The sequence below is a fragment of the Camelus dromedarius genome, chromosome 21, assembly GCF_036321535.1.
Source record: "Camelus dromedarius isolate mCamDro1 chromosome 21, mCamDro1.pat, whole genome shotgun sequence".
NCBI classification, from domain to species: Eukaryota; Metazoa; Chordata; class Mammalia; order Artiodactyla; family Camelidae; genus Camelus; species Camelus dromedarius.
In genome coordinates, this window is record NC_087456.1 from 8,179,488 (window position 1) to 8,204,646 (window position 25,159).

The window sequence follows — 25,159 nt, forward strand, 5'->3', positions numbered from 1 at the left end:
ACAAAAGCAAGGTGGAATGGCAGGGCGCCTGGCTAAGGGGGCCAATCTGCGGACACCCTCCCCTCATCTCTGCTCTTGGAACGACTGCAACTAAGACAGGGAGAAGAACCAACAAAAGCCCAGGAATCCCACATCTGTCACTGCCTAAGTCTCCTAGCCAAGCAGGGAGATAACAATCTCACTCAGAGTAAGGATTTAATCAATTCACAGGAAGACAAATGATGATGTAACTTTCTTTTATCGCTTGGAGTTCAGGAAATCCTAATTAGCATTTTCATCACTTCTTTCCTGCAGGGCATTTCCATCAGTCGGAAGGAGGGAGGGAGTATTCAGATTTCAGAGTGAGCTCTTTACTGCCTCACTCTTCTCCATCCTGGTTCAGTGCTTTTCTCTCTATGTGTATAGGTTTAGGACAATTTGTAGGGGATGTGGGTGGGAATAGATATACTTCTCAAATGTAAGATTCAAACTTTGCAGAAATAACATGATATACACACATGCATACATACATACACGACAGAGACGGCATGAGAGTAACAGAATAAACCCCCTACGTCTAATAAACAGTATTTAGTGGGGAAAGTAGCCTTGTAAATCAAAGTTTATCCTCAGAGGACCTTTTCTCCCACCCAATATTTTTGTAAAGGAAATTCTCCAAGTTCCAGAGCACGGAGATTATAGAGATTAGGAGAGCCTCTGGTCTTAATCTGCTCCAGGATGGAGTTTGGATGAAAACACATGAATTTGGACTAAAGGACCAGCCCCACTTTCTCCAACCTCCCAAAGTCTGAGACTTGGAGCTTCCCCTGGGGGAAGGGGTGGTGAGCCAGTGAGCCAGGCCTCTCCCATCTGCTCCCACCAGGAGGCTTTTGGCACTGCCTTCCTAGTTGCCATCTTGCTTTTTCCTTCTCCTGACCATTTCATCAGTCCACTGCTCCCCACTCCCCTGCATTTCCCGAGAAGGGTCACCTTCTTATCTTCTCTGCTCCTATTTCAGCTCTTTCCCCCACAGCCACTGCTTTCCTCCAGCCCGTGATTTCTTAGCCTCAGCACTGTTGGCGTTTAGGGGTCATATGATCCTTTGTGATGGGGGGCTGTCCTGTGTACTGCAGGATGTTTAGCAGCATCCGTGGCCCATTCCACTACCTGTCAGTAGCACTTCCACCTCCCGTCGCTCACCTCCCCAATTATGACAACTTAAAAGTTCTCCAGACACTGTCAGATGTCCCCTGGGGGCAAAACTGCCCCACTGAGAATCACTGCTATAGTCTCTTCTTCACTTGAAGCCTTTACCAGGTGGAAGACACTAGGTTGTCCTTCATGTGTTTTATGAAAATGCTTCTCAAATTTTAATACACACAAAAGTCACCTTGGAAGTTTTTATAATGCACATGCTGGTTCAGTAGTTTTGGGAGAAGGGTTTGGGGTCTTGCATTTCTAACATGCTCCCCGATACCCTATACCCTGTACCTGATCTGCTGGTGCAGACCACACTTTGAGTGGCAAGGATCTATGTCATTGTGTCCTTGTGGCCCTGCAAGGATTTGGTTTTACAGATGAGGAAGCTGAGCTCAGAGAGGCTCACCATGTTTTGGCCCCAGGTCTGCCTCCATGCGAAGCTCCTACTCATAACCAGCGATCTCGTTTTATATTGGGCCAAGGCCCTGGAGTTCTCTCCTTGCCCTGGCTTCCAGGGAAATCTTGCTACAATGAGCTCAGCCAAGCCTGAGACTCAGGCCCGTATTTGCCTGGAATCTCCATATTATATTATGTCTCCCTTAAACAGAGTGAGCTGCTCGGGATCCCAGGTGGATATCCCGGAACCTCCCAAGCTATATCCATGACCTCAGGCCTCTGCCCTAGCCTGCCCTGCTAACAGCTCATCCCTCCGCCCCCCTGCTGATCAGCAGACAGCTGGCCAGGATTGCACCCAACCTAGGGACTCATTTTTTCCTTCCCGTTTCCTGCCTTAGCTGTCTAGTCTCTCCAGTCCTTCCCCGCCTCCCTAGCACTCTTTGTCTTCTCTCACTCATACCTCTTGGCATCTTCTTCCCGTAGTAGTTAGGGATTGTTAGTAATGATCTAGACCCTGAAGGGAAAAGGTGGGTGTGATGCGGGCCCCTGCTTTGAACTAGAGGACAAGACTCAGGTCTTCCAGGAGCAAACGGCTCAAGCTTGATCTCCGTAGTGGCAGTGGCAGCAGGCCAGCCTGCCAGACAGGGATGACAACAGGTGTTTGACTCGCTAAAGAAAACAAACAGCACTGTGTGTGTGATGGGGGCAAAGGGTGCTGGTGCCAGAGGGATTCAGGGTCTGCCGACTGGAGAGACTGGAAAGGGCTGTTCCTCCCAGGGTCCCCTGATCTTCCGAGTGGGAGAAAGTTACCCCGCCCCTCACATCATATTTCTAAGCCCATCTCTTTGCCTGGACCCAGGTTTAAGGAAACTCTTAGAAAGTTTGGGCAAGAAGGTAATTTAGAGCTGGGCTCTGCAAGGGGCCAGATAGTAAGTATTTTCGACCTTGTGGGCCAAATGGTCCCTGTCACAACTGCTCATCCCCGTCAGTGTAACACAAACGCAGCCATAGACCACGTGTAAACAAACGGATGTGGCTGTGTCCGTATAAAAATGCTATTATGGACACTGCAATTTTAATTCCCATACTCTCATGAATCATGAAACACAAGTTCTTCTTTTGATTTTTCTTTTCAATCATTAAAAAAGGTAAAGACTGTTTTTCAGCCACCAGGCCAAGCCATTCTTAGCGTATTCTTGGCTTATAGTTTGCTAATTCCTCATCCAGAGTCCAGGGTTTCTCAAAACATGTTTCCCAAGGATGTGGTCAAATACTGGTGGGAAAGGCTGGGCTAAAGAAAGTTAAACACATGCTGACTCCCCCCACCCCCCCAGGGCACTCTGAGTTTCCAAAAGAGGCTAGAACGTGCCAGGCTTCTCTGATTGACTGACCAGGAAACCCCTTGTTGCACGCACTGTCTTGCAGACACTCTTAGATTCCTAGATTCTGTGGGACATGCTCTGGGAACACTGCTCCAGTCTGCCCCTCATTTTACACACGGAAAACCTGAAGCCTGAGTGTCTTGCTAGCTGAACTCATGGCCTCGTCTCTTGATGGCACTGATGCTCCTGAAATGCCACAGCCCCGCATCCCTGGGCGATTCCTGGTAGAGCAGCAGCAGCAGCCGAGGTGAGGCCACCAGCAGCCCGGAGCTGCCAGCTTTCCTGGCCACACTCACTACTTTCCTCTTTCTTCCTCAACCCAAGAAGGGGCACGTCTCGGTTAAGTGATTATACGCCTGTGTGGCTGCAGGTCAGGAAACACTCCCCAGATTCTTGTCCCTGATGCATTAAATAGGAGAAGCATTTCTCAGCTATCCTCGGCCTCTTGGTTACTGTTGCATCATTAGTAGCGCTTAATTATTGAGTGATTTAGGCAGGAGGGAGACTAGCGAGCTGTGCACAGCAGCAATTGATGTGTGAGAGCTTACAGAGCTTACAAAGCACCTATGCGTCGTTTTCCCATTTGTTCCTTACACCTGTCCTCCGGGGGTGGTGGGACAGTCTGCTGTTTGCTTGCTTGTCTTACTTTGGAAGATGCAGAAACTGAGGTTCAGGAAAACTGCCCCTAGTCACACCACCAGCGACAGAGCTAGAACTCAGAGCCAAGTCTCATCTCCTGTCAGGGGCTGCTTTCTCTCCCCATTGCCCCATTGTCTCGGAATGAAGGGGTGAAGTAATTCTCTAGGAAAGCATGACAAATTTCCCTTGCTCCACCTCCCTCTTCTCCCTCCGCCCCTCTCCTGCAGCCCCCGTATAAATGAATCTCCACAAAGCCTTGCTTGCCTGCGCACCGTTATCCTTGAAACAGCTTCTGTGGCTGGAACAGGAGCCTTCTGTCCACAGGTACACCTCTGATCAGTGAATGGTGTGGGTGCCTGCCCAACCTTCTTCCCCCACAGCAGGAGCCAGGCACCTCCAAACAGTAAACCCCCAGCATCACTTCAGGGAGCTGAGGTGAGTGATGGGAGATTCCTGAGTACTTGGCTTTGAAGCATTAGACCGTCCACTGCCTTAGGGGGAATGGGGGCTGGGGGTGGCAGAAGTCACCTTTTCCGAGTGTTTATGGAAGGGTGAGCTATACTATGGAAGAGATGCTGCTTTCTCGGGTTTAACACCAAGAAGGACTTAGACTGGATGAGAGGAAGGCCAGGAAGATCATGAGACCCAGAGATGAGTTTGTAGGAGAGGCTGCAAAGCCCGAGTGTGGGGTTTGAAAGAAGAGAACGGAAACACCAAGGGAGATGCTGAGCCCAGAGCTGCAAGACAGGACAGCGGGTGCTGGCCCGGGGCCCGCTTCTCTGGCCCGGGTGTTGGCAGGCGCTCCAGAGACACGCCTGCTCCCAGCTTCCCGCCCAGTCTAAGGGTGGAAGGAAGCCTGAGCGTCTTCAGGTGTGAGACCAGTTCCTGGAAGAAGAAAGGGAGGCAGAGAGCGGGGGGGGGGGGGGGGGGGGAGGAAGGGGGGGGTAGGCAAGAAGGAAGCAAGAAAAGCAAAGGGCAAGAAGTCAGGGAGAAGGAATCTGCCCACAGCCATGCAGGCAGACGGACCGACAGCAGGCTTGCTCTCCCCTAGCTTGGGGCTCCTCACACAGTCATTCAGAGGAAGGTTTTCAAGGTGATTCATCCAGAAATCTGATTCCTCCTCTTGCTCAGCTACCTGAAAGGTTAGCACTTAGAGTCAAGAGTGAGTCGGTCAGTTGAGGTGGCAGAGGGAGTGTATGACCAGAACCTGCCAGCTGCACCCTTCTCCGGGCGCCAGGATTAATCCCGTGGCTCGCTTCTGAGGATGAGTCAGAGGTGGCCTTCTCCTGGGGGAGGGGACAAGACCTGCCCACGTGTGCCCTGTGACTTAAGGGCAGGACTCAGACAAGCAAATGCTCGTTAAGCTCTCTATTCTCCGGAGTTTGGGGCTCTGTCTGTGTGTTCTTTGGCATGTGATGAGTCCCCATTTCTTCACTCTTTTTGGTCAAATTCTGACTAGCAAGTTGTTGGCTATAGACAAGTGTCCTGGAGCAAGGAAGGAGATGCAGGGTGTGTGTGTGGCGTGGCTGGGCGTGGGTGGGGGCGATGGGGGCAGAGAGTGAGTTAGCCAGATTGGTAGGTATGAGATTGAGGGGAAGAAAGACCCTTGCCCCACCCCAGAGCACCCCAGTCAGGCCATGCGTTTGTGACATTCTAACACTGGGAACCCACCCTAGTCTCAGGTTTCCCATCCTGTGTCCCCGAGGCTGGACGAGGCAGAGTACCCCTCCTGGGGCAGAGAGCTTGCCTCAGTGGGATGCCTCCCTGTCTCCCAGCAGGATCGTGCTGGTCCCTCCTTTGCAGCACATGGGCTTCCCGGTGCACGCGGCTGCCCTTCCCCGCCTGAGTCTGATCCTGCTTCTCTGGAGCTGCGGGCCCGGGGGCCAGAGCCAAGAATTGCAGTTTGGGCCCTGTCGAGTGGAAGGGGTAGTTCTCCAGAAACTGTGGGAGGCCTTCCGGGCCGTGAAGGACATTGTGGTGAGTGAAGTGCTGTCCTGGATCCAGCCGTGGGGGTGATTGTGGGTGGCAGGTACCATTTTAAGGAGCCCTTCACAGCTTGCAAATCATTTTTCTATCTAAGAACATTGTGTAGTCAGAGATATCACAAGCCCACATTTCCTGCACATGAGGAAACTGAGGCTTAGAGGGTGTGGGCAGTCTCTAGGAAGTAAACACAGCCCACGGGGAATAAGGAAGGGAGCTTGATTCATCTGAGCATCATCTACGTCCCAGCGGGACACGAGACTCCACCAGTGGGAAGTCATAGGAAATCCTTGGAGACCCGCTGGAGTTTGTACCTACTGCTTTGCCTGCCCCTGCTAGTGTCTTCCCACCTGCCTTGGCTAAAGGTCGGGAGAATGGTTAATGCAGATTGGGACACGTACTCCTTAAAGGACAATCCAGATGCACGGCAGAAAGAGGGAGCTTGACAGGGCAGCCTGGGGAGAGGGGGGAGTGCTGCACTGGGGACCAGACATCTACCCGTGATCCTGACCTTGAAACCAACTAGTATAGCAACCCCACCCCCGCCCCCATCCTTATTTGCACCATGAGGAGGTGGGACAAATGAGTTCTAAAGTTCCTTCCTCTCAAGGATTCTTTGACTCAAAATCCAAACACTGGGATGAGTGGCTGGCAGCCCCAAGGAGTAGCCTCCACCACCCCTCATGGAATATGGAGGTAAAATCCTGTCCTGAGTCGTTCTTAAACCCAATGGGCTTATTTCTTCCTGCCGCAAATGACCAAAGGAATCAAACAGATCCCTCAGCAAAGCTCTAAGAACTCCTAGGATTCCATTTGCCCCCAAAGGCCAAGAATAGTGATTTTCTGTGGCTGGAAACTTGTACCCCCACCCCAGGGGCCAGCTCAGCACGACCCTTCCTAGGTCCTCTGTCTGGCCTCAGGGATCTCACAAGCTGGATAGATTTAGTGGTCTGGGGAAGCAGCATGAAGTTGCAAGGCTGGTTTCTATGGTGACCTCCTAACCTGGAGACATCTTTTCCTTCTGTTCCTGAAGCAAGCTCAGGATAACATCACGAGTGTCCGGCTGCTGCGGAAGGAGGTTCTGCAGAACGTCTCGGTAATCAGACTCTGGGGAAGGAGGATTCCTCTCTCTGGGTGGCTGGTCTTCTTTGGGTGAGGCTGAGGGGTTGTCTAGGTTGACATAAAATTTCACTTCCACCCTGGGCTGAGCCCACGCAGGACAGGGCTGGGTAGTGAGCCAGAGAACTGATGTCTGGGGTCATCAGCACAGTATCTGGGCCACGTGGTTACATGAGTGTATGGCACAGGGAGAAGGGCAGGGATTAAGGCTTGTAAACATCTGTCTCCATTTAGCAGACAGTTGTCATCAAACTTGCCTTCTCTTTGGCCTGTGTCAGCCCGGTGGGCGTCTGTTAGGCCTCTTCCATGCCCCTCCTTTTTTCTCACCCGTCCCTCCTCACCCATCTAGGTAGTCGGTGAGCACAAACGACTGAGCCCTCATCCCTTAGAGATGCTGAACTTCCCTCTGCGGCACCTCAGGGGGCCAGTGTGCAATCCCCGTGCTCCAGGAGGTTTTCTTTTCCCCCCAGGTCCTGTCCCTGCCAGCTCTCAACCACCAAGTTCTAGTGCTTTTCATCAGCCCCCACAGCTATGAGAGAGGCCGTGTAGTGCAGAAGGAAGAATATGGACCAGATGGGGAGGCAGGAGTGCTGGGAGCTGGGCTTGTGTCTGCCACTGACCAGCCATGGGACCCTGGGCCTGTCCCTCCCCTCTGGGGCTGAGTCCTCCTGGCAAACAAAAGCACCTGAAGGCTCCTTCAGATCTAACGTTTTTCAGCATTTCCTAGAAGATCCCTGCCCCGCTGTGGATATCTTGCTTTGCATGGCTTGTGGGTTGTTCAAAGCAGGGCTGGGGTGGGCAGTGGCCTGGGCTCCGCAGTGACCCCACCCCTCCCCAGGAGGCTGAAAGCTGCTACCTCATCCACGCCCTGCTGAAGTTCTACTTGGACACCGTCTTTCGAAACTACCGCCGTAAGGCAGCAGAGTTCAGGATCCTGAGGTCATTGTCTACTCTGGCCAACAATTTTATTGTCATCATGTCAAAACTGCAACTCAGTGTGAGTAGAACAAAGCTGGGACCGGGGCCCACAGGAAACACTGTGTTTTCAGAAAACTCCTCCCTTATCTGTCCTGGCTTTTATTCCATGACAAGGGGCTGCAGCTGTCCTGGAAAGGAGCACAGGCTCTGGATGTCAGCAGTTCTGGGTTCAAGTCCAGGTCTTTTTCTAACCAACTGGGTGGGTGTCCCTTTGCAAGCGGTGGGGGGACACCTCCCTGGGCTGAAGTTTTCTTATCTATAAAATGCAGATGATCACCCCTACCTGGCAAGATTGCTGTGAGAATTAAAGGAGGCAGTCCCTGCCAGACGGTGGGAGGTGAGCATTGGCTGCCTTGAGGATGTGGGGTTTACAGCTGTCCTCTTAGGCTGTGGGATGCCCTCTGGCATCACTAGGAATGAGTGGGAGAGGGCTTGCCTCTGCTCCCAGCCAACACTTGGGACAATTTTTTTTTTTCTGTTATCCAGCAGGAAAATAAGATGTTTTCCACCAGGGAAAGTGCACGCAAGAGGTTTCTGCTGTTCCAGCGAGCATTTAAACAGGTAATCAAGGCCTGGACTGAGAGCTGCCCAGCCAGAAGGACATTAGCTTGAATTGTCACGTGAGACTGCCTCAGGGACCTAATGCAGAATTCAATACAGGTGACACCACCTGGCCTGCCTCAGAGCCACCTGACGTAGCAGGAGGGCAGCTACATCTGCACAAATTGGCATATAGTTTGCGTAAACACCACAAATGACGTGGCCTAGCCTCCTGCCAGTTTCAGATTAAAACGCTCTCATATTTCCCTACATGATGGTTTCACTAGCAGGGACATTGAGGGTAGGCAAAGGCAGTCAGAAGAGAGCAAAAAAGAAGGGAGACCCCCCCCCCCAACGACGACAGACATCTGCAGTATTTTTCATAATGCTCAAACGGTCTAGTTTGTGAAAAAGAATTGTGGGAATTATATTGCCTTTTCCCAAATTGAGACAACAAAAAAATCCAAATTTCATCCTCAGATCCCCCCAAAACATACACAATTTTGATCGGTTTTTTGATCACCAGCTTATAAATAAATTGTGAAGAGCAGTGACATACAAGGGAAGGGGGCCACCTGGGCCTCAGTTTCCTCATCTGCATGGTGGATTCAGGAGGTAGACCAGATCCACCCGATGCTGGGGTTCGGTTATTCCTGTTGTCAGGGACTCCAGATACTTTTCCCGTGTTCCTTATCTGCTGCTACTCACTGGCCCATTTGTCATCATCCCCCGACACTTCAAACGAAGCAGACAACACGCATAGACAGGGAACAATCGATGGGTAGGTGACGTCATCAGAGGCCATCCCATAGGTGACGTCATCAGAGGCCATCCCATAGGGGATGCAGCCCACGATTTGGAGTCAGGCAGGGTTCAGGGGTTGGATGGAAACCTATTCTTGTGGCTAACGTGACAGATCTTCAACTATCTTTTCCCTTCAGTTGGACAGAGAAGCTGCTGTGACCAAAGCCTTTGGAGAAGTGGACATTCTTTTGACCTGGATGGAGAAATTCCAACAGCTCTGAACGCCTCCACCAGGATACCCTCCTTGGCCTCCGTGCCATTTCAAACGAGCGTCCCTTTCTGTGATTTTCGCTGGGCACCCTACACCCTTGACCATGAATCCCATTCCGTTCCTGGCCCAGGCTTATCCTCAAAGACTTCATCCTTTAAGTTACAGGAGGTTCCCTCAGACGCTGTAAATATTCCACAAAGCAGATTCCTGTATTTATTACAACTCTATTTAACTCCTATCAGTGTTTTAACTGATGCCATATTTATTTATCAGACTGAAAGTTCTGTGAAGGCATCAAGGACAGTGCCCCACGCTCCTCTCTTACCCTTCACAACCCTTGCCACCATGTGGGGCAGTGATGGATGCTCCATAAATGCTTAATAAACTGGATTTAAAAAGCCCCCCAAAACTTGTCTTTGAATTGTTGAGGAACAATGAGAAATGTTGGGATATTAAGTTGAACTTCAGGACATCGTATTACCATGACATCTGCAGGAACAGAGCATTCGGGTGAGGGGCGCTGGTTTGAAATGTACATGATAAAAGACAATGTAGAGGCGTGCCTGGCACAAAGCAGGCTCTCCCTGAGCACTGCGCTCCTTGCCTGCACTGCCCCCCACGCCCGCCTTCCCCGGCCCTTCGGTGTGCTCCTTTTTATCCCATTCACTCTTCCCTTATCTGCCACCTGGGCGGGGGCCAGGGTCAAGCTGATAGTGCGGATGGTGTCATTGTCCCTGGATGCACTGTCCCATCTGTGGTGACATTCCCTGCTAATAAAAGGCAGGGACCTCGCGTCGGGGAGCCTGTTCTTTCTATTACTGGACACGTGTCCGGTGAGGCTGAGTTGTGTGTCTGGGAAAGACCTTATTCCTAAAAGCAAAACTGGGCATTCTCTAGTCTCAGGCTCTGGCTGAACTTTATAGTTGACTTCCATCCAAAGACATAATGTCTGCCTACCTATGCCTTTGTTTAGTGCATTTACCAGAATGAGTACGCACAAGAGGTGGGATGTCTATTCTCCCGTGATGTGAATGCTATCGCAGAGCACCTGGCCCTCCGGGAATCCCAGGTCACCTTCCTCTCCTCCTCCTCCACCGGCTATAAGTTACCTGGACTGGCAAAGAGGTGAGGTGAATTTCTGAAAGCAGAGAGGCGTAATGGTTTTGGGTAGCTAAAATAGACCAAGGTTAAGAGAAGGGCACAAATATCAGTGCTCGGCTCTGGAAGAAGGATAAATAGATGACAAAAATGATTCTATTTCCAAAAAAGAGAAAACGCTGGAGTGGGGGTACCTATGTACATCAAGGGAGGAAGACTCAGAGTGAACAGGACGTATACATATATCATGAGGACAAGCATGGTTCTGAAAATTTACAACCCTTCATCATATCAAAATAAATTGTCTGCACCATAGGACTCCAGATGAATAGAAACTCACTAGTAAGTGCCAGCCCTAAGATCAGGGCAAAGATGTTGTCTGGGGCGTTTCATACCAAGGGCCCCTTCCTAGCTTAGGGCTGATGCACGTCGTCACAAAGCATTCCAGGCATCTTCTATCGGTGTGAAGCCCAAGCCTGAGAAAAGCTTCCGAAGTAACAGTGAGATCTGCACTCCAGCCTAACGTCATGTGGTCTAGGGCCAGAGCGGCAAAGACCCTGTGATCAAAGACACTCTGCAAATCCTAGTGCCTGTTGCATGGCTTGGAAAGGAAGCAGGTGGCATTGGGACAGAAGTTCTGCATCCCCAGAGCCCACCGGAAAGTGGAAGAGGGCTTCAAAAGTGTTCAAGAAGAGTAAGGGATGGGGCTGAGGGTGCTAAGTTATCTCAGAGCTAACGGACAGGGATGAGACTCCAGGTGGCGTGGCGGGGGGAGGGTTCCAAAAACAGACGGAGCAGGTGTCGGAAACCAGCAGGCAGACCAGACTCATTGGCACCCAGGTCTGGGCCCCGGGGGATGGCTGGAGAGTTGAGTCAGGCAGGGTATGTTGATGTAGTCATTGGAATCAGAGTCCTCCATCTTGGCAGCAGGCTGGTGGTAGAAACTCACGTATTCACAGTTGACCTTCAGAGACGGGGCATGGAGCCAGGGAGTTTCAGACACCTGGGGACAACCAAAGAAGCATCACTGGATTTGGGTAAGGTGATTGTAGTATCCACAGTGGGCAGTGGGGCCATGGGCATAGTTGCTGACCCCTAGAAGGCAAGACACAGAGGTGGCTGAGTTCCATCAAGTGGCTCAGCCTTGGGGATTTTCCGCATGGTGTCTCACCCTAGATAACTGGAAAGCTCTTTGATCTAATGTAGCAGGAAGTGACGTCAATAGGGCTCAGACAAAAATCATGTGACTGAGCACAGGTCTGAAGGAGAACCAGGGTCTGGAAGAGTTTCCACTCTATAGAATTAGATGATGTGACTTGTAGAATAAATATGCATCTTCTTAGGGAGGAATTCGGAAGTAGGCTGAGTTATCCCTTGCACCTCCATAGGGCTTTTATTCCATGGAGATGCTGTGAGGTGACATGACAGTATGTTCTAGGAAGAAGCCGGCTGGTGAAGGGGAGGAAGGTGGCAGGCCATGCGGAGCTCCTCTCCCTTGGGCAGAAACTTCAGGACCATCTGCCTTCAGGATGGGTCAGTTCTCAGAGGGCAGAGCTGTCCCATGACCTCAACATGGCACAATTATTGTAACATCTACCCAAAAAGGCTGCAGTAGGGACAGTCACATATTGTAACCAAGTGCCGAGAACTAAGAGGCCAGCCCCCCTGAACATAGGAGGCACTGAGTAAGAGCTCACTGAAAGGAGCTATTATGTTTCGTACTGGACCAGAGAGGGAATGAGCAGCTTGCTTCCAAAATATATCTCCCACTACCTGTTACAGTTCGTCATTTGAGATTCATTTATTGAGCTTAAACATTTTTAAAGCCATTCCTTATCAAGGTTAAAATAATCAGTCATTCATCATATGAACCTTGTTGTGAACTTGTTCCATCAAAACTTTGGTCTCTGATAGCAGAACTGTGAGTTTCAAGCAGGGAGGAAGGGTGAAATTCGAGCAAGGTTCAGGCACAGGTGAGGGCGTGTGTGGTTACAGAGCAGTTTAAGAGAAAAGGGCTGGGGTAAGGGGAGAGCAGATGGGCACCGCTAGATCTACCGAAGCTACTGTGAACCTTCTCTGGCAGGGCTGGGTAAGGGCAAGGTTAAGCAGCCGGACGTGACCAGGGCAGAGCTGTTGCTTGCTGGTGGACATCACTCTCCCCTTTATCAAAACCCGCAAGTTTGCTGAGCCAGGAATACGTTTCTCGGCCTCCCTTGAAGGCAGATGTGTCTACGTGATTAAATTATGGCCAATGGGATGCCAACGGAAGTGATATGTGAAACCACAGGCTTACGGTCTTAAAGAAGCAGCGTTCCCTTTCCCTCTCCTATGGGCTGGGATGCAGATACAGTGCTGGTGATTGAGCATCGACCATAGACGAGGTAAGACTCCACAGGACAGTGGAGCAACAGACAGAAGGCATTTGAGTCCCTGGATGACCCCGTGGCCCAGGCCACCTCTTCCTGGCCCCCCGCCTTTACTTAAGAGGAAGACAGGCTTCTACCCTCTGAGTATGGTGGTTGAGTGCTTGCCTCAGCAGCTTAGTCTACACCCTAATTAAAACGGGGACATTTGCCCCATTTAGTTTTTCCTGGTTACTGGAGTAATCATGTTTTAGCTACTGTGGGCTACTTTAGAGAATTAAATGTTTCCCTTTCTTAACTTGGGAAAACAAAGATGAATGGATGGTTTAAAGGTTTTTCACCCTCCTTCTGCCGATGGCCATCGACAGAAAGATGAGTTCCCTATGCCCGTTCCTGGACTTCAGGAGGAGTCTTCCTCACCCAAAGTGCTGAATCCTTGTCTACATCTTTTCATCTGCCAAGTCATCCTCTAGGCCAGGCTTAGCTGCCTTCAGTGATGGGTAAACTGTATCCTCTCATCTTATAGGGTTTACTAGCAAGTACTTCCTCATATTAATGTGAAACTGGGTAACTTCCACCTACTTAAGACCTCCTAGAAATCGAATCTCTTCCACACGGAGGAAAGCCTTTCATGCGTTTGGAGAGTTACCATCTATCATTCGCTAAGCTCCCATTTATCCCACGAGAAATGCTTGGCTAAAAGCCACGCAACTAAATCTACCACAATTGTAGGGTAGTCGTCTACTGACACGGTTTAAGGAGGAAACCTATCCTTCGTCCCGGACTCGCGCGGGAGCCGCTGGGAAAGCCCGCGCCCTCCAGCCAAGCCAAGCTGGAGTGACTGCGCGCGGGTCCACGCCCAGGCCTGGGGCCGCCCATTCGGGCCGAAGCTGCCAATCATGGGCGGGGCGGGGGCGGGGCGGGGCGGGGCGGAGCTTACCTGTGGCCTGGCGGGCGGCGCCGACGCCCCGGGGCCCGGGAGAGGTGCGGTCTCCACACCTAGGGGGAACGGGGAGGGCCGAGATGAGGGCGGGGCTAAGGGTCCAGCCCCACCCCCAGCTCTACCCTGGGGACCAGGGGCCGATCCTGCCGCCCCCCAGGCGCTGCCCTCCCGGCTCACCCTCCGCGCCGCTGGTTTCTGCTGCTGCAGCTCCGGCTCCCGCCCCGTCCCGCCCCGCTCTCCCCACACCTGCCCGCGCTCTCACCAGCAGCGTCCGTCCCCCGAGGGCGCCGAGGGCAGGCGCTGTAGATGTTGTTTTGGGTGCGCGGCCTCTGCGACACGCGGGGCCGCTGCGACACGGGCCTCTGGGAGGCCTCCAGGGCGCGCATCCTCACAGCCAGTCGGCGGACCCGCCTGGAGAGAGCTTCGGGGCAAAACCACGGGGAGAGAGGAAAAAAGCGTCAGAGGCCCATGGCCACCCCCTCCCCGCCCCAAGTTTTAGGAAACTGAAGGCTGTCTTCCTCCCCGGTGTCTGGCAACGTCTGACTGTAGATGCTCAGAATGTAATGTAAGAGGCACAGCCTTGCCCTCTGCAGAAGACCAAAGGGTCCAGGCCGCGCTCTTCCCCGTCCCCATTTCCAGACAAGTGAGCCCCTCCCACGTTCCTCATATCCTAGGCTGCTCATCTAAAGTAACTGAGTGTTCCCGGGAGATCGGAGTGGTCTGAATGCTCTGGGCCCTTTGGACAGCTCAGCGCTCCCTAACGGAGCCCGACCCCCTCACCTTTCCTCCTTTGAATGACCCTTTTTGCCAACAGTCCCATAAATGCCAGCAGGATGAGACTCAGGATGGTGGGGATCAGGATGTGGAATCCTTGGTCTTCCATCGCAGACATCCGTCCTGGGCTGTGGTTGAAGGCTCTGAACAGGAAAGGAGGGGGAGAGAGACAGTAGAGGTCAGGAAGGGAGGTGGGGTTTAAGGCAGCACCCAAGTAGCCAACTTTTATGGAGACCCCCAAAAGAGCCTGTCTCTGGAGTCAGGAAACCTGGATTCAAAATCAGGTTCAGCTTTTTCTGGCTGTGTGATCTTTAATTAGTTTCCTAACTTCTCTGAGCCTCATTTCCCAGTAAATGGGTGTCGGAAAATGTGTTGACCAGATTGGTTTAAGGATGAAAGAAAATAGTGAATGTAAAAAATTTAATGGACCTGGTCTAAACAGCAGCCAACAAATGTCAGTTCCACTTCCAACTTTCTGCATCTGCTTCCTCACGAGATCATTGCTAATATTAAATGAGTTGGTTTCTTATAACTGTGGAAAAGAGAATGTTTTTCTCGTGGTATTCTCTCTGCCTAGAAGGTCCTCCCTCCATTTTTTCCCTACATATTGAAATCTTACTTTCTTTAAAGGCCCAGTGCCTAAGTCCTCTTTTCTTCTCCAATCATGGTGAAATCAGAATCCTTTTTTTTTTTCCCTCTGTGTCACCACTTCAACCAGTTACAACCCTTTATCATAGTCATACTGCATTAGTTAATAATCTAAGACCTGGATATCTCATGTTTGCAACTTTTTTACATCTTCAGGACATAGTACAATGCCTGGCACATAGAGATTTGAGAAAATGTTGGTTGAGCTGACTTGAATTCTCTACTAGTAGGCTGGTATAGTTTACCGAACTAGGAATCAGGAATCCTGGTTCTGGCTTCAAATAGAACTACGGCTCAATTCTCATGGGCTCAGTCTCCTATCTCTATGACCCAAATGATGTTGGAGGTCCTTTTCTTTACTAACGTGAGTGTCTTTGCTTAGGCAAAAATAATTTCAGTTAGTATTATAGGTTTTCTTTGGAGGATGCAATGCCCCCTAGTGGTCCGTTGCAGCACTTTCCTGGGTTGTACCCCTGCCTTAAGACCAATGCTGTCCAACAGAGATGTTATGTGACCCATATATCTAATTTTACATTTCCTAGTAGCCACATTGAAAAAGTAAAAGGAAACACGTGAAATTAATTTTAATAGTCAATAGTTTAGTAGCTAATTTTATACTCCTTTAGTTCTTCCCCATCCAAATAGATCTGAATAAATGCTGAGAGACTGAAAGATTTAGATCTCCTACAAGATCTCCTGCTGGGGCACTAAATGTGTTCTTGTTCAGAGAACTAATAAGTTAATGTGTTATACTCATAGGTGGTATATTTCACAGTGGCTTCTAGAGACTAAGTCAAGAAAGGTCTCTGTTAATAGACACTTCGGGAAGATTTCAGTGGATCTCCTAACTCTACATTACTTTGCTGGTTTTAGCCCATCCGAGATGGTGGAGGCTCCTTACCTCTGCCTGTGAAGCCGGGTTTGGTGGTTGTAGCTGGCTGTCTGGGGCCTGAGCAGTTCCTCCCGAGCTGAGATTTTTGAGGTTTTGGTGGATGGCAGGAGGGTTGTGGGCTCAGGAGTTGCTATTGAAGATACCCTGGAAACTCGAGGGCGGTGGGTGATTGAGATTGGGGGGGAGGGATGGTGTGTTGGAGGGGCCTCCGTCCTTTGAGCTGTTGTGGTTGCTGCAGGAAACAGCAGGGAAAAGTGACCTTCCATATACACACCCTCATCTCCAACAGCATTGTGTCAACCATTTCTTTCCTGAACACATTCTTCCCTTTTATCTAGACTGCCTTTTTCCTGCACTTCTCATAGCCTGAAATGCCTTCTGAGCATGCCATCTACACCTAGTAAATATCTTCAAACTCCTTTTCCTACTGGAAGCGTTTCCTGACTTCCAAGGCAGAAGAGCTTGCCTGCTTCTGAGCATGGAGAAAACCTTGTCTGTGGTTCAATTCCCAGCCTGCCTTGTGCTATACCTATGTGCTTGTCTAGTCTCCCCCAGCCCACACCTGTCAGTCACAGCCTTGTGTATACAGTGAACTCAGTTACACCATCCCCCTCTGGGTAGCCAGCAGAGTCCTCTAGTGTAACAGTATTCAATTAATGTATCTATCTCATGGGGAAGATATGAGGATGTGATACAAATATTGCATGTCAAAATGCATTTGAGACACGAAAATGATAGAAACATAAAAGTATAAGTAGTAAATCCTTATTAATCTTTTTATTGCAAAATAGAGCTGTTAAATCACTGTATGCCAGCAAGTGGAAGACAGCCCTATGGGGAGCAGGAGGCGTGAGGGCCTCTGGCTGAGAAACGTCTGCCCAAGGCTTGATTGCCACAGTCATTCATAAAAGAGCTAGACTTTGTGAATGGAGCACAAACTTCATTCCTTATGGCGCCACCTGGTGGTAATATGTAAGTTCTGCAACTAGTGCCAAGCTTCCAGACTGAAGGATGGGCTTGAAGGACATAGAACTTCGATCTCAGGGAGGTACCCTCTCCTAAGGCAGGGAAATACACACCTAGACTCAGCTGTTCTCTGCCAGTGACTCTGAACTGAACACATACCCTCTTCTCTGTTTTCACAACGCCATAAAATCTCCCCCACCCACCACCCTAGCTTTGGTGAACTGACCTTTGGATATGAATTGTAAAGGGCTGGCATGTGCAGGCATCTGGAACCAGGGAAGCATGTGCAATTGTAGGAATCTATTAAACCATGCTGGAGGCTCAGGTATTGGCTCTTCTTCCCAGAATGGCTCGTAATCTATGGAGGCAAGAGGAATCCATTGGTGGCCTCTAGGATGAGACCCAGGCCTGGGGAGGGGTCTGCTGGTATGAATTGAAGCTGACTCAGTCAGTCAGATGGCAGCGAGGGGATGAGGGCAGGGCACACCAAGAGGAGCAGAAGAGAGAGCTGGGTGGGACTTCCCTGAGAGAGATATTTTTTCACCCTAACCCAGTCAGCATTCCCTGAGGCCGCTGGGAGTCTAGGTTGTTGAGTTAGTGCTGTGTGTGTCTGAAGAAGGCAGAGGAGAACAGGAGGAAGGAAGGGTTCTGGAGAAATAAGGAAAGGACGGGATCATAAAGTAACAGGTTTGGTCTACAACTGTGGCTTGAAATATGCCTGTCTTTCCTCTGTATTTATCCCTGTTATTTCTCATGGGATGATTATGCGGCCAAGTACATCCTTTTGCTTCCAGTTTCCTCCAGTCTCAGCCCCTCCTCAGTCTCATCCCCCACCTCCCCTCTTGCCCTGGACAGGATGGGTACAACACCACCCGAGGAGAGCATCCTGTTCCTTTCACACAGTTTGGACAGAAAATTCAGTGGACCATGAAGTTCACTGACTCTATGAGGTTTCAACTATACAAATCCCAATTCCCACGGGACTGGCTAACATGGCAATGGTTAAAGAGTCTGGGGACTGCTATGATGTGATGGTTGCTCCAGCCTTTTGGAGAGGAAATGTTTTCTGGGTGGCCTGAGCCTCCAGTTGGGGGAGCACCTACCACTGTGAACAATCAGGGTGACCTGCTGGGTCTTGCCTCGGTCTGTGTTCATGCCCACCCCACAGGCATAGACCCCGCTGTCGCTCCTGGTCAGCTCTGTCACCTCCACCAGGAACAGGTGCCTGTCTGGACACAGCTCCAGAGTGACTCTGTGTTTGTATTCCTCACTGACGAAGTTCCTGTTGGACACCACGGTGCTGCATATTCCAGACTGGGCCGCCTTCCGGCACAGATAGAGCCTCACATCCCTTTCAGGAAGCGGGCACTCGATGATAACAGATCCTCCCAGCAGTCCCTCCAGCTTGACTTCTGGAATGACCTTCAGAGCCCCAGATACTGCAGGGAGAGGGAATTAATGTAGAGGAAGCCCCACCCCCAGCCCCACCCCCAATTCCAGCCCTGTTTCCCACCGAGGCCCCAGCCCAGCCTCACCCTCATCCCTAGAGCCAACCCCCTCCCTGTTACCAGCCTGAGCCTCAGCCAGCCCTCAGCCTCTGCCCTGTCCTGATCTGCAGCCCTAGCCTCATCCTCCGCCTCCTCCCAACCCTATTTACATCCTCAGTCCAGCTCTGTATTCACCCCCCAGCCCTAAGCCCAAGGCTGAGCCTCTCCCCAGCCCCAGCCTTAATGTAATCCTCAAACTCATCACCAAACTCAAACCCATACAGGTCCAGGCACCAAACTCCTGAGAATACAGTCAAAACTACTGTCTCACTCCAGGGGGAGAGGATATGCCACGGTGCCCCCAGCCAGCACCTGATCCTCAAGTGACTTCAGTGTGATGTTGGGAGAAATGGTAAGATTTGCTGCAACAGGTTTTCCAGTCCAGTTTTTTTTTGCTCGGCACCATCCAACCAAAACAACCATTCACCTCCAGTTCTTTTCATCAAGCATTCAACAGCTATCTATTGAATGCATTTCCTATGACGGTAATACGGCTGGCTTCCCTCCCCTCACAGAAGGAACCACGTCTTGGGAGGCGCAGATGGACAGCCAAAGCACAGCAGGGCAGCACGGCACGTTCCACGGCAGAGAGCCGCAGGGCTCCGTGGAAGCAGCCAACAGGGGCGCCTGGTCCAGGCCGTCCCGGAAGATGATGTAATTTGAGGAAGGCTTTCCAGAAGAAATGACGTCTGTGTTGTAACCTGAAGGGCTGGGTGTGGAGGGCAACTGAGGGAATGATGGCCATCTCACTGCAGAAGGGAACGCAGAGGGAAAGCAAGGCTGGATTTGATGTGTGTGCACAAAGTATGTGCATTGGGGAGGGTGTGGAGCAGGGAGGAATAAAAGGGGAGGTTCCTGAGTCCCTGCCATCAAAAAGCTTATGCATTGGCTGAGAGAGGGTAAAACAAAGTATAATTAATTGTCAACAAAGGGGGTCCCCATAAATGTCTGTATATTTCTGGGAGGATGATTCAGAGGGTGAAGTGTGTGTGTTGGTGTGGGGCTGGGGGACTTCGGTGGAAGAGAGAACCTTCCAGAGAGTGAGAACAGCCCCCATAAAGGCTGGGACAGGAGAGAGACCATGAACGTTCATGGTGGGGAGGAACAGTCACAAACTTCCTGAAATTCATCTACAGACCACACATTAAGAATAGACCCAAGGAATTTAGCAAAATGAAGAAAGTCAAGGAAAGAAGCAGGGATGGAGGATTCTGGATAGGCAGAGAGACCTGAGGAGGACGTTCTGGGGAGAGGCGAGAATGTGAGCAATAGTAAAGAGGTGGAAACAGCCATGGGAGCATGAGATGGGGGGTAGAGGAGGTGAGAGAGTGGCTCGACCTGGAGCATTCACAGGCATGTTAAGATCGGAAGGTGTAGCTGGTTACCGTGGTAGGGAAAAGCAGAGGGGCCGGCAGACATGCATGCTCTGACATGGAAACCTTCACACGAATAACCCACACTGCTTTAAATCCGCTGGAAACAGACACATGAGGTAGCCTTGTGACTGGAACACGCCAATGGAAGAGTGGCCCATTCAAAGGACAAGGACCCAAATCAAGGGGGTAGGGGAATCCCCCATATGTCCAGAGGGGCCACACCTGTGTGTAAAGCCCAGCACCCAAGAGTGAGCATGCAAGCATTTTTGGACCCACCCAGCCAGAAAGGGGCGTGCCTGTTGCTTTCTCAAGGCGGGGATGCTGTAAAATGGGCAGGGGTAAGACAGAGCAGGAGGAAGGAAGGGTTCTGGGGAAATAAGGAAAGGACAGGATCATAAAGTAACAGGTTCGGTCTACAACTGCAGACAAGACACCCCAGTGGCTTCACTCCGCTCAAGGATGAGCTTCTGGTAAACCCCAGCTTGCCCAGATCCCCTGTTATGGACTGTATGTTTGTGTCTCCCCAAAATGCTTGTGTTGAAGCCCCAGTCCCAAAATGATGGTATTAGGAGGTGAGGCCTTTGGAAAGTAAGAGCATTAGAGGAGGCCATGAGGGTGGAGCCCTCATCATGGCATTAGGGTCTTTATTCCCTCTGTGCACCCAAGAAGAGACCATGTGAGCACACAGGAAGATGGTGGCCATCTGCAGGGCAGGAAGAGGGCCCTCACGGAGAACCAGATCTGCTGGCACCTTGATCTAGGACTTCTTTCTGGCACTGTGAGAAATAAACATCTGTTGTTTAAATAACACAGTCTATGGTATTTTGTTACAACAGCTTGAGTTGACTAAGGCATCCTCATTGTGCAAACACTGGGCAGAAGCAGCACAAGGAAAGCGTTGGGGCACATGAGCTCCGGTCCCAAGGAAGCAGTCATTGGAGAGGTGAAAATGTCCAGACCCCAGCTCTCCCTGGAGTTCATAGTACCTTCTCAGCTATACCCCAGGCATAGATTTGTGGATTTTCCAAACTTGGAGCTTAGGCACAGTGTGTACTACTGTCCCCCTGTGGGGAAACTTGCTAGGATGCAGATGACCCTGTCCCACCCTTAGGCACGGTGACTGCATCTGTCTAGGATGGAGCCTATGAATCTGCATTCTTAAATAAGCATCCCAGGTGCCCTTGAATTTCTGCAGTTCTGGGCTCTGTGACTGCATTTCCAAATGATTTGTAGGGGAGCAGTGGAAGAAGGCATCCAATGGCACCAACCTGTTTAATACCTATAATTACAGCGGCTGCTAAGTGTCATTAATCTCGAAAGGGGTGACTTGATTTTCAGTGTTGATAGTAGGGGAGAGGGTTATATGTAGTTCAAAAACTCACTCTCAATATATAATTGGATATAAATATGTGTTTGGAACATGGTAAAAAAGTGTCATTTTTATAATGCATAAGAGGTAAAGGGCCCCAAACCCTTGGCTGGTGGCATTGCTCTGGGCTCAGACTTCGGATTCCCTGTATCCATGATTTTCCAGGTGGGAGTGGTGATGAGGACCGTCTAGACTCCTCACAGCCGAATCTCTGGAAGAAAGGCGCTAGCCTGAGAGGTTTCTGTTTATCAGACGGAGCATGGATTTGTTTTTTTAAAGGATGCAAAACATCCTCTGCTCCTTCCCACTTCTGCCAACACCGAACTGTGTGTGTCCAGCCTGCGGTCTGCCCTTGGTCCTGTCGCTGTGAATGGACTGTCCCCTTCCCCTCACCTGTCACCTCCTTTAGCGCCTCTCTTCCGTAATGAGCCCCTTCCCCTACCTGCCTCGCTGGTTCTCGTCCTCCGGCACCGCCGCGGGTGACACGCGTATGCGCCCTGATGGTGCCCACATTGGAAAACCCCTCAGTCGACTTTTCAGCTCCCCTTCATCTACCCCCCCCGCCCCACTTCTGTTTTCTTCCTCAAAATCACTAAATCCACTTCCACATCTCCCAATTCCTCTTCCACCTACATCTGTCAGAATTTTATCTCCGATATTCCACTGAAACGGCTCTGGTCACGGTCACCAAAATTTTCCTTTGTTGCGCGGTTGGGTGGTCACTTCTTTGTCTTGTTTTTCTCAACTTCTTGGCAGCATTTGGTGGAACTGAGCCTTCCCACCTTGGAATGCTTTCTCCTCTTCCCTGACACCCCGCTCTCAGTGGCTATTCCTTTTCAATCTCCTTATGTGCATTTCCTTGTTTGTTCGCGCTTTCTTCTTCTCTAACAGTGCTGGGCTGAGGCAGGGGCTGGTGTTGGGGCCAGTTCTCTTCTCTGTCCTCCTTTGCTCCACCCTCCCCACCCCAAGCTCATCTACTCCCATGGCTTTTAATGCCGACCCTACAGAGATCTCATGGAAACATGGATCTCCAGTCTCGGCTTGGACACCTCTACCTGGACTTCACTCAAACATCTAAGATCTATTTCAAATTTATAACGGAAACAAACAAACAAACAAACAAAACTTCTATTTTTCCTCCAAAACCTGTTCCTTCACAAGCTCTTCCCAACTCAGAAAAACAATACTGACATCCATCCAAATGCTAAAGCCCTGAAGTCATTCCCAGATTGAAGAATCAAGAATAAATTTTGCAAATGATAACCCATATACATAAAAATAGATAGAGAACAAGTTTTTTTTTCTGTATAGCACAGGAAACTATATTTAATATCTTGTAATAACCTTTAATGAAAAAGATATGAAAACAAATATATATGTGTATATATATGCATGACTGGGACATTATGCTGTACACCAGAAATGGACACATTGAAAGTGACTAGACTCCAACGTAAAAAAAGAAGAAATTTTAGGTGTGTGTACACTAGGTCACACCATCAAGTGTATGTATCATTATTGTGGGTCAAAGTGAAAAGGTTTGAAAGCCTACACTATGTGCAGCTGCCTTGCTTTGTTACGAAACTCCACTGAGGGCTCTAGGAAATGTGCCTCATGCACCGGGCTCTGAGACCAGGACCATCCCAACATTTGCAGGACCTGGGACAGGAATACAAATAAGACCCAAATATCATATGTCTAAGTATTTTAAAGTTATAAATCAGGCTAAGAAACTGTTGAATAAAGTATGTTCTACCCCCCTATCTTGACAAATTTACACATTCCTTGGATGTCCAGTCTAAAACATGGCAATGCAAGAAAAAATGGCCCGAAGTCTGTCTCCAGTCTCTGGCCTCTCTCCCTTCTGTTCTCATCCCTGGCTCCTGCCCACACTGCAAGGGTCCTGGCATTCACATGGTGGGTTACCCAGATTGCATGTACAAGCTCCATCTGTCACCTTCCCAAACAGCTACCTGTAGTTACCCTTTTATAGGCCAAGGGGTCACCCTAGGATAGAAGACCCAGGATAGAGACTCACACAGTTGTTGACAGCGGGCCCAGAGTCATTTGGACAGGGAATTTGAGGTCTAGAGGAGGGGGTGTGGGTGTGGGTGTGGGTGTGGGTGTGGGCTTAGGGTGGGCACATCCTTTTGCACCTTGAACTCCCCATCCTGTGGGGATGGGCACAAATGGAGAAGGACCAGTCCCAGGGCACGGCTCTCTCTGGCTCAGCTAGAATGGTGATATTGCTCAGGACAGACAGTGGTGGTACAATTTAGATTCCGTTCTCCTAGAGATCTTCCACTTTCAGCCAATACCTCTTCCCTCTCAGGTCTAAGTTAACCATCCACTGTGCTCACATATGTCTTACTACTTCTCACAGAGTCTATTTCATTAAATCTCCATTCCCTTGGGCTTTTAGGGCTTTCCAATCTTCGACTCAACCAACATCTGACTTTCCTCTATGCTCCAGCCATCGCACAGATAGCAAATATGAATAAAAAACCATTTTGACCCTCAAAATGCTTATCATTGATTCAATAAAATATGGTGGACACACCCCGACCCACAGTACAAGGCAGAAGGGGGTCAGCTGTTGGGATTCAGAAGAGGAGGCTCTAGAGAGTGTATGAGAAGGAGGTGGAGGTTGAGATGGATTTTGAAGGACCCATAAATGGTGGAGGTAAGAGGAAGGATATTCCTGGCAGAAGGAATGGCAGGAACAAAGGTATGGTGGCAGGAGTCTAGCACATTCGTGTTCAAGGAGGACGCCCGTTGGCTGGAGGTTAGGACAGTTCAGGGGAGCATGGTAAGCTCATCGTGTAAGAGGGGAGTCCGAGGGAGGAGTTTGCGTTTAAGGAGTTTGATTCAGTAGACAGTGGGAGCCACTGAAGACTGTTGGGAAGGATGATCATAAGGTTAGAGTCAAGATCAAGGAAGGTAGATGTGGCGCTACAGGCAGGTCCAGCCGAGGAAGTGGAAGAGCTAGTTAAGAGGTGGTCCTGTGCTCCCTCGGTTACGCCTCTAGTTGGGGCTGCCACTGCTTCCCATCCTGGTACATACGACTGTAGAAACTACATGAATTGGCCGTTGCTGGGGTCAAAGTCTGTTTGGAGATAATAGGGAAGAGGTGGTGAAGAGCTACTTTGGCATTTTGCAGCTGATGTCAGAGATAGTTAAGACAGATCGAGTAGCTGATTTGGGTGGTGACCAGTGAGGAATGTGAGGCTGAGCGTTAGGCTTGTTGCATTTCCGACCTTGATGGGATAGGGAAGTTGGGGTGCCCAGGAGGCCGCTGGAAATTGGGATATGGAGCTTGGGCAATGGATTAGGGCTACCAGATGGATTAGAGAATCTTCATTTAGATTTGAACTTTGAAAATTCAGCAGTGAAAGAGATCCAAAGAAAGAGGATGCAGCAGTAAGAAGAAGGAATTTTGGAGGCATTTACTTTGAGATCCCATATTACCAGGCTAATATGTCTGGGAAAGGTGACACTTCGGCTCTTACGAGTCAATCCCTGAGCCAAACAGGAGGTGTGTCTGGAGAGCAGAGAGGGGCTCTGGCTGGGAGTAGGGGGGGGCCTCCAATGCAGCCTATGGCCTTCATCCTTGTCCTGCCCTAAGTACCAGTTTACAACTAAGTCCATCCAAAAACATCAAGCAACTCCCCTGCCTGTGGCCAATTCAACCCTCAAAGGCATCTGAGGTGTTTCCCCAAACACTTACCCGGCAGGAAGTAAAGTGACCAAAGCCAGAGGTCCATGGCTTCTTCCAGAGCAAGGTCCCATCCAAGAGCCCCCGGAGAGGGAGACCGAGACCCTCTGCTCCCCCAGGAACCCTTCACAATTTGAAGCTTGAAAGAGATTTCTGGCCCCCACGAGGAGTAGGGCTTGAAAATGAGGAAATGACAACTGGTCTTGTTTGCTTATAGTGTTAGACCAAAAAAAAGTG

The 25,159-nt window shown here is 50.3% G+C and overlaps 2 protein-coding genes across 4 annotated transcripts; one reads left to right on the forward strand and one right to left on the reverse strand.

Moving 5' to 3' along the window:
* Nucleotides 1-4,782: 4,782 nt before the first annotated feature.
* Nucleotides 4,783-9,627, forward strand: IL24 (interleukin 24). The gene is made up of 5 exons (XM_031438681.2): nucleotides 4,783-5,573; nucleotides 6,613-6,675; nucleotides 7,537-7,695; nucleotides 8,163-8,237; nucleotides 9,158-9,627. The coding sequence occupies exons 1-5, from the start codon at nucleotides 5,142-5,144 to the stop codon at nucleotides 9,239-9,241; spliced, it is 813 nt and encodes a 270-aa protein (XP_031294541.2). The 5' UTR covers nucleotides 4,783-5,141; the 3' UTR covers nucleotides 9,242-9,627.
* Nucleotides 9,628-10,467: 840 nt separating this feature from the next.
* Nucleotides 10,468-25,116, reverse strand: FCMR (Fc mu receptor). Of its 3 annotated transcripts, none has more exons than XM_031438680.2 (8): nucleotides 24,935-25,114; nucleotides 18,019-18,354; nucleotides 17,142-17,273; nucleotides 15,959-16,181; nucleotides 14,416-14,552; nucleotides 13,898-14,056; nucleotides 13,633-13,691; nucleotides 10,468-11,332 (listed from the first exon to the last, which is right to left on the reverse strand). In XM_031438680.2, exons 1-8 carry the CDS (start codon nucleotides 24,969-24,971, stop codon nucleotides 11,156-11,158), a joined length of 1,260 nt encoding a protein of 419 aa, XP_031294540.1. In that variant the 5' UTR covers nucleotides 24,972-25,114; the 3' UTR covers nucleotides 10,468-11,155. The 3 variants fall into 3 exon arrangements, with proteins under 3 accessions (XP_031294540.1, XP_064333199.1, XP_064333198.1); XM_064477128.1 differs by lacking the exon at nucleotides 10,468-11,332 and adding an exon at nucleotides 11,347-12,248; XM_064477129.1 differs by lacking the exon at nucleotides 18,019-18,354 and having other exon boundaries at nucleotides 24,935-25,116.
* Nucleotides 25,117-25,159: the final 43 nt, after the last annotated feature.